This window comes from Vombatus ursinus, unplaced genomic scaffold (genome assembly GCF_900497805.2).
Source record: "Vombatus ursinus unplaced genomic scaffold, bare-nosed wombat genome assembly UNPS02014959.1, whole genome shotgun sequence".
Lineage (NCBI taxonomy): Eukaryota > Metazoa > Chordata > Mammalia > Diprotodontia > Vombatidae > Vombatus > Vombatus ursinus.
In genome coordinates this window covers 2,441,383-2,451,920 of record NW_020954737.1, presented here as the reverse complement: position 1 = coordinate 2,451,920, position 10,538 = coordinate 2,441,383, and the positions used below count along the sequence as shown (strand labels likewise).

Genomic DNA, 10,538 nt, shown 5'->3' with positions numbered 1-10,538 from the left:
AGGCTTCCTGTACAGTTATCTCTTCCACATCATGACTTTCCCCATTGCAATCAATATATCATGGGTCGGCATAAGAAATTAAATGGGAATTTTATGGGAGTTTTGCAGAAGTCACAGACAAGAAGGCCAGCAGTTGACTCTAGAGCCTGTGAGCAAATACTTAACCCAAATTTTCCAATAAGGTACTGTAAACACCCCATAAAAGAAAAGGAAAAAAAATCAGAATTCTCTGGGATGAAGGAAGGTTCAAAAATTTTATGTAGGTTTTCCAAATTGTGGGAGCACTGTACCCCAACTCTGCAATGTGGAAGAGATAACTATAGAAAGTGATGTTTGAGTTGAAGGAAGAGAGGGATTCTGTGAAGTAGAGATGAGGACGGAGAGCATTCCAGGCATTGGGTACAGCTAGGGCAAAGATCAGAGATGGAGTGTTATATGAGCAATAGAGCGAAGGCCAGTCTGGCTGGATTGCAGAGGGTAGAGTGGTGGGTAACAATGAATGAAGCTGGAAAGATAGGTTGGGGCCAGACTATAAAGGTTTTTAAAACCTTAAACACATTTTAAATTTTATCCTAGAGGTAAAAAGGAACTGCTAAAGTTAATGGAGGAGTGGCATTGTCAAACTTGTACTTAAGGAAAATTATTTTGGCAGGAGGATGAAGGATAGACTGGAGTGGTGAGAGGCTTGAGACAGGAAGACCAATTAGGAGACTGTTGCAATAATGTAGGAAAGAGGTGATGAGGTCCTGAACTTAGGTGGAAGCCCTATGAGTGGGGAGAAGGGGTTGGACGTGAGGGATGTTATGGAGTTAAAAATAGCAAGGTTTAGTGAGTGATTCAATACATAGGGGGAGGGAGGGTGAAGAGATGAAGGTAATGCTGAGGTTCCAAACCTGAGAGATGGGAAGGACAGTGGTGCCTTCAATAGAAACAAGGAAGTTTGAAAGAGAAGAGAGTTTGGGAAACAGATAATGAGTTCATTTTTAGACACACTGAATTTGAGATACCCATGGGATCCCAGGTTGGGCATTCTGAAGAAGGTATCCAGTGAGCTGTCACATTTCCCTACCATTCAGCACATATCACTGCATTTCTGTTTTTTTCTGGGTTTCTCATGGAATGTGGCATTAACTTGCCTGAAACCTAAGGTCCTGCCATAAGTCTGGGAACATTCTGGGCAGACAACTGAACTGAGGTCTGATTGAGTTGCTACCAGGGCTATTCTGTCTCCTTGAAGAGGGGGTTCTCTTTAACCAATCACACTGGCCTCCATGATCTCCAAGAGCTCCCTCTGCAGCTACCTGGAGTTCAAGCACTGCTCTGTGAGGTCTTGATGGATGGGGCCACAATTTCATTGAGTAGAGGGAAAGTAGAAGAGAGGGAAGTCCAGGGCAGGGTTGTGGTGGGGAGGTAGGAGGAGAACAAAGGCAAAAGAAAGAAGGCAGGAATGGACATAAGTTCACATGGCTAGATGGATTAGAAGGTACTTTTGATAATAAGAATACAGATTAGAACTGGAAAACATCTTAGAGACTATCTAGCTTGACCGCCTCATTTTACATGTGAGTGAACTGAGTGAGGCCCAGAAAAGTTTAAAAACTTGCCCAAAGTCACATATGTAGCAAATGGAAGAAGTGGGATTTGAACCTATGTCCCTTAATTCCAATGGTTCTTTCCAATGCAATATGCTTCTTCTCTGGAAAGGGAGGGACTACATCTCATCTCAACTGGCTTCTCCCCCACTGCTTAGCATAGTGGCCTGTGGGCAGCAAGTGGTTAATAACTTTTGTTGTTGTTTTTGTTGTTGTAGGCAGAGAGCTGCCCACTTATGGAGGACCTGGAAAGCCAGGTAGAGGAATTTGGACTTGGTTCAATAGAAAATAGGGAGATTTTTTTAAGCAGAAGAATGATGGAATGTTTTATAGAAATATTTAAGGAAGGTTTACATGGAACATAGATTTAATAGCATAGAGTTTTGGGTCGGACAAGCAAACTAGTGGAATAATCCAAGGTGAAGTGATGAGGGCTTAGAGGAGAGGAGACAATTTGGCTAGGGGAGGAATAGATACGAGACATGCTGAGGGAAACATTTTCTGTCTTTGATGAGTTATTAAACTCATCAAGCAACATTAAAAGTGACTGGCCACAGAGTCTGGAGTGGGTAGGGAGCCAAAGGTAGTCAACAGAGAGTTAATGAAGTGGGAGAGGTTGAGTGCTTGGAGGTCCCAATGTGGGTAAAAGCAGGTTCAGCAGGTATGGGGGAGTGGTGACAGTAAAGAAACTGAGAAGCAAAAGAGGCAGGACTTTGAAATCTCAAGGGTGGAGCAGTGTCCAGGGATAAGGAGGTCTAGGATGGGTTCCTGCTGGCATATGCCAACTCTTTCCATGGTGTGGAAGTGCATAGACAACTCATTATTGGTAGTATCATAGGTCTAGAGCTGGGAGAAACCTCAGAGAGAGGCCATATATGCCAACCCCTTCATTTTATAAATGGGGAAACAGAAGCACAAGGGGGTTAAAGGATTTGACTAAAGTCATAGGTAATAAATGTCAGAGGTAAGATTTGAACCCACATCTCCTAGCCCCAGAGTCAGCGCACTTTCTCCTGTGCAACCCCGTGTTTGTCAGGAATGCTACTCAGGGGTCAAGTTTAATACTTGAAATTTGTGGAATAATGTAGCCCTCAGAAAATGAAGAGACTGTCTAGCTGAAATTGATCCGCACTGGCTCTTTGTTTTGGTCATATTTATCTAACAGCTACCCACTGTCTGCTTCACTCAGTGCTCCATAGTTTTGACTTTATATAAAGACCTATAGATGATAATGAGAGAATGACAGGGTACCAGGAACAACTGCTATTAATCAAACCAGGGTATTACCCCACTTAGCAACTCTGCATTTCCAACTGGTTTTGTAATCTTTAGTTAAGTCACATAGCTTCCCAGTGTCTCATCTGGTGGCAGTTTTTTTTTTTTTTTGGAAATTTGTATTCAATGAATATTATTATTATTAAAACAGGAACCCTTATTAGTATTGATTTTCCACAGTATATCTACACTCACTGGAAGGTCAGATACTGAACCTGAAACTTAAATTCTTTGACCCTCTGGTGAGAAAATGGAACTTATTGGAAGAGACCCTCATGTTGAGAAAGATTGAAGGCAAAAGGAGAAAGGGAGGCAGAGAATGAGATGGATAGTGTCATGGAAACAATGAACAAGGACTTGGACAGACTTTGAAAGATAGTAGAGCATAGAAGGGACCTGGTTTGCTGTGGTCCATGAGATCACAAAGAGTTGGACATGACTGAACAAAAGAAAATGAAACAAAACTGCTGATAGAACTATCCTATTTCTTGAATGTAATAGACAGGTATGGGCTGACTTGTACATAGTTTCTGAAGTGTCTTTCACACTGCATTTCTATTTTGATGGTTGCTATGGCTAAAGAAATTATCACCTGGGGTCAACATTTCTGATGACAAGCCTTTCCATGCTTTGCTAAGCTGGCCCTGGGAGAGCAGATATATTCTGGTGCTAGGCTTCTATTCAAAGTCTTTGTTGTTGTTCGGTCACTTTAAGCCATGTCCAATCCTTTGTGACCCCATTTGGGGTTTTCTTAGCAAAGATACTGGAGTGGTTTGCCATTTCCTTCTCTAGTTTACTTTATAGATGAGGCAAACAGGGTTAAGTGACTTGCCCAGGATCACTCAGCTAGTAAGTGTCTGAGGCCAGATTTGAACTCAGGAAGATTGATCTTCCTGATTCCTGGCCTGGCACTCTATCCACTGAGTCACCTAGCTATTCTGAAGCCTTTCCAGCTTGGTAGAATCTGCCTGAACCAGTCCTCTGCTGTCATAACCATTGAGAACTTCCATGTCATCAATATAATGCTAATTAGTTGATTCAATCAATTCAGAAAAAACAAACAAACAAACAGCAACCAATTCTGTGGAAAAATTCAGTCAAAATAGGTCAAAGGAAATTGTATAGAGAAAACCAACTTATGTTGCAGTTATGTTGTCTGACTTATCAGACTGGAAGCTCCATGAGGCCAGGTATTTCATTTTGTGCATCTTTCTATCTTTCAGAGTACTTGGCACAAGTAGAGCATGAGATCATAGGTTCCTGGATCTAGAGATGGAAAGGACCTCTCAAAACATCTATTTATTTTACAGATTTTACAGATAAGAAAATTAAATCCCAGAGAGAAGTGATTTGCCCAATGTTACAATGTAAAAGTCAGAGTAGGATTTGATCTCAGGTCCTCTGACTCTAGAGGTTGTTCATTGTATCAGTAAATGAAAAGCAACTGGTTCTTGATTGGGTTTTTTACTATTCCTGCTTTGGTGTCATGTGGATATATCTTTAGTCACATGCTTATGATGGCTTAAGGATGTTATTGTGTCCACGTCACCAGCAGGTGGGTAGAGAAGTTGGACATAGATTGTCTCTGTTTCTGAGGACCCCAGGAAGACAGAGAGGGTTCCAGACCTTCCTTAACCACTGGGGTTAGTCTGGGTATAAAGTTTGGCACCAATTTTCCAAGGTTACTGTGAATGCAGAGGAAGGGCAGTACAGTGGAAGGAGTGATGGGTTTGGAATCCTGCACTCCTTTTGAGAACTTGGTTTGAATCATGATTTTAGCAATTACAAACCATGACCTTGAGCAAGTCATTTCATCTTTCTGGGACTCAGTTTCCTAATCTGTAAAATGAAAGGATTGGATTAGGAGACTTTGAGTTCTTTTTAAGCTCTGAATTTAGAATCCTATAGCCTACCCATAGGAGAAAAATTGTACATCTAGAGTAGAACCTAATTATGGATGAGTGTAACTATAGTCATTAAACTGAGGAAGGAGGCAGTCAGATGACTTTTTTGGCAGATAAATTCACAAAAATTATATGGTTAGAGGGGTTGCAATCTGCACCAAAGGAGTGAATACCCATCTTACATACTTGTAGGAGTCTTCAGGACTCAGTGACTTATGGATGGCTCAAACACCCCAAGGCTGCTACGGTAAGAATGAGTCTCTCAAACTGGTCTGATCTAGACTAAACCCACAGGATTAGAATGGAACCCCACTGCCCTAGATCATGTTGAAAGTCAAATGCATATTTGCCTCACCACATTTACCTGCTTATTAGTCAGGGCAATTAAGTGAGGGCAGCCTCCCTGATGAGCTATGTGACTGTCTGTTCTCATAGGAGAAGAGGAAGCAAAGGAATCAGACTTACTTTATTCTTTCTCATCTTTTTCTTTTGCCTTTCCATTGGTGTTTATGAGTTTCTTAGAATCATAGAATCTCAGGGTTGCAAGGGTCCTCATAAAGCCATCTAGGCTAACACTCTTTATAGGTTAAGAGACTGAGTCCCAAAGAGTGTAAGTGATGTGCCTAAGGTCATACAGTTCAGGCAATAAGTGATTATTGAACACTTGTTATATGCCTGGCCCTGTGTTAAGCTCTGGGGATACAAAGAAAGGCTCCCCTTCCCCCTAAAAGGAATTTGATTCAATATATTAAGCTATCATCATCCCTCTCTGTGTCTCTCTCTGTCTCTGTCTCTCTCATTTCTCAATTACTTCTGCATCTATGTGTCTTATTTCTCCTCCTGTATTCTGAGTTCCTGTATCTGAATTGCAGATACTGTGTAAAAATTCATTATGTGCCAATATTTACATTCATCTACAATTAACTAAGTACTTAATGAAACAAAATTCCCAGCAGAAGAGCCAGATTAATAGAAGATAGTATATCTCTAAGGTCCTCAGAGTCATAGAAACACATGAACAGTCTTTGACATATTAAGATTAAAACTGTTTATGTAAATTCGATTTTGCCTTGATGCTTTATGAATCTCCCTATATGGGCACTCCCTCCTAAAGTGCAGATCAAAACCCATACATTCCTCTTCTTCCGTCCTTGTCTCTCCATGGCCACAGGTAAAGTATCCATTTCTCTAGATTTCTGGATATTGTTTAGAACCATTTGAACATGCAGACCATCCATCAATTACCCTTCACTTTTACTGTATGTCTGATCATCATATTCCATTTCAACCATTTTGGGAATGAAGGCTTTCATAGAAAAGAAAGACTGAACAATGATATGGGAAAAAATAGACTTTTGCTTTAGAAATATTTTACTGCCTACCTCACACAGGGTAAGGCTTGAGGTAGACTTGAGATATTCAGGGACATGAGGGGAGGAGAGGGAGTCAAGGATAGATGGGTTAAGAAGAAAAGATATATCAATATCCCAGTTCCTGCAGAGCCAGGGGGTACAACCAGGACTGAGTGCCCAGAGCAGGATCACTGGGTCTTGGGTGATGATCTTCAGGCCATGACAGTAAGGAGAAAGGGGCTGGCTGATTCTGCATTTGGCACATTCATACCATGCTAATCACTCATTGTCCCCTAAATTCTGGCTTCTACACCAGGGTTGCTTCATGCAAAAGAAGCCAATCTTTTTGGGAAGAGAATGGATGCTGAATCTCTAATAAACAACTGTGATTGTTTTTCCACCCTAGTTGGGTGTTAGAGGTTAAGGAGATGCTGAGGAGTGGCCAAGGGATTTCTTCCTCTCTTCTACTGTCAAAAATGAGGTATGGAAATTCTCAGCATGGAAGATTCTAATATATTCTTCCTTATGTAGAAGATTCCAGAAAATAAATAGGATGGAGTGCCAAGAAGGAGAATTAGGGTATGTCTAGAGCAGAGGCAGTGTATCTGTACTGTATAAGGTTTATGGCTCTCACAGAATCTTTCTGGATCACACTGGCCCACCTCCTTCTCATGGTCAACTATCTCTTGGTCATACATAACATTTGTGTCACTCCTGTGCAATTCTTCATAGGTAATGCACCATAGCCTATTTACAGCCTCCATGTGTCTTTCTTTCCATGCTTCCTAAGTGACCCCCTAGCTTTAATTATTTAGAACACTTATATTCTATAATGCATAGCCATGGACATCATCAGAATAGTAGTGTTAAGAAAATGGTCACTGATTCAGGAAAACAATTGGGCTTATTAAAAGACTATGTCATTTCCAAAATTCAGCCTACTTTCTTTCTCCTCTTCCTCTTCTATTCTGGGCCTGCTTCATCGTCCATCTGCAGTGCCTGTCAGAGATAGATGTACTGATGGACTAACTCTATAGGCTGTCAATCCGTTTAACTACATATCATAGTCTATACAATGGACAATCTTCATCCACTTATTTTTTTCTTGTGATTGACTACAAATATCCCAGGGTTTGATGCAATCTGCACAATGTCATGCACAAACAGGAGCACCTGGAGGTCCTCGCCATCTTTAGGGAATCCCCTTTCAAATTGGACATCTTCCATGACAGTGGCATATTGTGTTGGAAAGTTAACTAACTCAACTAAACACTCAAGATTATTATCATTATTTTTTGCATATAAGTCACATTTGAACTAACTTTAAAATGTTAAACCCTATATGATTAAAAAGAAGATCTAAATAGAAGCAATAACTTGTTCCATTCTATAGCATGTTTGTTTCCCTCTTTGTAAAACCTTTTTTTTTCTTTTTTTCTTTGTATGTTTTTAGTTTGATAAATCAATGATTTCTTAGTGGCATCATAAGTACACCTAGCTCTTGTAATTGGTTTAAATTAATTGATGACAAAAAAGATTGATAATGAGGTAGAAAAGAACAAGTTCTCATTTTGTTAGTCAGCTTCTTAACCATGGACTAAACCAAATTATGTTTCTGTTGATTTCATAAGGTACAGGAAACTTAATGTAATTTCATTCTCTACTGATAGGTGGAATTTCCCATATTTTCCAAAAAGTCTACTTACCAAATACAGCCATTCTAAATGTTACTTGCAATACCCAGAGAAGCACATGTTTTTAATTTTAAAATTGATGCCTTTCGTTTTTAGATCACCTTTGCTTCCAGATCTATCTATGCTCCCTCTCCTCCCCACTGAGCCATGCGGTGTAATAGATTTAAAAAAAAAAAGAGAAAAAATGAGTTCAAAAAAACTAACGAATCATATCTGATGGTCTAGGAAGCATTTCACACGCGTAGAACCTCACCTCTGCAAAGAAGATAGGAAAGCACCTTCTCATATCTCTTCTCTGGGGCCAGGCTTGGTCATTTCAATTACCCAATATTTAGTTTTATTATTTTTTTGTCCTTTCTTTTTTTGCTTCATAGAATCATAAATCTAAAGCAAGGAAAGACATCAAGGACCACCTACTCAAATCCTTTCATTTGACATTTGAGGAAACTGGGGCCCAACGGGATTTAGCAAGTTACCAAAGGTCATACAGATAGTAAAAGTCAGAGGGTAAAATTTGAACTCACTTGCCCTGACTTCTTTTTTTTTAATTAATTAATTTATTTTCACTTTTCAACATTCACTTCCATAAACTTTTGAGTTTTAAATTTCTCCCCCCTCCCCCATCTTCCTTCCTCCCCAAGATTGTATGCAATCTGATATAGGCTCTATATATACATTCCGATTAAACATTTTCACATTAGTGATGTTGCAAAGAATTAGAACCAATAGGAAGAACTGCAAAAAAGAAGAAATGAAACAAAACAGAAGAAAGAAAGGAGCAAATAGTATGTTTCGATCTTCATTCAGACTCCATAGTTCTTTCTCTGGACGTGGGTAGTATTTTCCATCATGAGACTTTTGAAGATGTCTTAGATCCTTGCATTGCTGAGAACGGCTAAGTCTATCAAAGTCTATCATCCCATAATATGACTGTTACTATGTACACAGCATCAGTCCATACAAGTCTTTCCAGGTTTTTCTGAAGTCTGCCTGTTCATCATTTCTTATAGCACAATAGTATTCTATCACATTCATATACCACAACTTGTTCAGCCATTCCCCAGTTGATGGACATCCCCTCAATTTCCAATTCTTGGCCACCACAAAAAGAACTGCTATAAATATTTTTGTACAGTTGGGTCCTTTTCTCCATTTGTATGATCTCTTTGGGATATAGCCCTAGAAGTGCTATTGCTGGGTTAAAGGGTATGAACATTTTGATAGCCCTTTCGGCATAGTTCCAAATTGCTCTCCAAAATGGTTGGATCAGTTCACAACTCCACCAACAATGCATTAGTGTTCCACTTGTCTCACATCTTCTCCAACATGTCCACATCTTCTCTCAACGTTTTCCTGTTTTGTCATGTTAGCCAATCTGATAGGTGTGACATGGTTCCTCAGAGTTGTTTTGATTTGCATTTCTCTAATCAATAGTAGTTTAAAGCATTTTTTCATGTGACTATAGATAGCTTTAATGTTTTCAACTTAAAAAAAAACTGCCTGTTCATATTCTTTGACCATTTATCAACTGGGGAATTGCTCAGACTTCTGATTCAGGGCTCTTGCCACTGTACCAGATTCCTGTTGCTTTGCCATTGTGTGTATTATTTTTTCAGTTTCTGCTTACTTTGCATCATCTCATATAAGTCTTCCCATGCTTCTCTAAGTTCTTCATACTCATCATTTCTTATGGCAGATGAATGTTCTATTTCATTCTCATACTACATTTTTTTAGCCATTCCCCAAATCAATGACCATCTAACTTTGTTTCCACTTCTTTGCTACCACAGAAAATGCTGCAATGGATAAACTAGCAAATGAGAACCTCATAAAGATGATAGACAAACCTAAAAAGCAGTTCTTTGAAAAGAGTAACACAGTTAATAAACTTTGAGAGAGACAGAGACAGAGACAGAGAGAAACACAGAGAATGGTTACCAAGTTACCAGAATCCATCATTTTCAGTTAGATCCAGAATGCACCACCTCACCTCATCAACTATCTTCTGGATTTCTGGAGTTGCAGATTTCGTTTCACTTAAGCCGCCAGGCATCATTTTGGTGGTAGTTGGTTTGCAGAAAGAGATGCTGGAACTGAAATGATGAAATGATAAGGTCAGTCATCCTGACTCCAGTTTTAAAGGCAGACAGGCTCTCCTCACATCCGATGAGTGCAAGGGCATGTCATAATAAAGCACTGCTTTCTTGGCTGTAGAAAAGACTCATTGCTCACCTGTTACCATGTATCAATTCATGAATACAAATGTAAAGTATTGTCATATAATATATTGTCATATAATAAGGTAATTAAATGCCCCTTTTTAAAGTGGGCAAGGAGAAGCAACCCTCTATTCTCTGAGTGAATGGTTCAGTCCAGGGAGAATGTCTCAAAAGCACTAATTAAACAAAAGGGGAGTGTCTACTTTATGTTGAAAGGTAATAGCCCCAAATTTCCAAATACTTTTTTTCAATTATACTTGTTCATTTTTAATAATGATTAATTCTCACTCCTTTCTCCAAGGAGTAGGTGGAGACTTTGGCCAGGAGTGTTCCTCTAAAATGCTGATATTCTATGAATTTATGGAGGAAATGCCTTTATTCTATAACCTTTTTGATGAGTATTATTGCCTAATATTTAAATGTGCTTACTAAGCAAAGCTGGTATTTCAACATATGTGAAGCTATGGGGAAATCCCTCTAGGGCAGGGACTATGCTCAGATT

The 10,538-nt window shown here is 39.5% G+C and overlaps 1 protein-coding gene across 1 annotated transcript in view; it reads right to left on the bottom strand.

The window, feature by feature from the left end:
- Positions 1-10,129, bottom strand: part of LOC114030391 (cystatin-A1-like) — a 22,260-nt gene extending 12,131 nt beyond the window's left edge. Inside the window, exons 1-2 of the mRNA XM_027845193.1 lie at positions 10,050-10,129; positions 9,808-9,910 (exon numbers count right to left, since the gene is read on the bottom strand). Of these exons, the coding sequence (XP_027700994.1) occupies positions 9,808-9,910; positions 10,050-10,111 (165 nt within the window). The 5' untranslated portion in view covers positions 10,112-10,129. The remainder of the gene's footprint in view (positions 1-9,807; positions 9,911-10,049) is intronic.
- Positions 10,130-10,538: the final 409 nt, after the last annotated feature.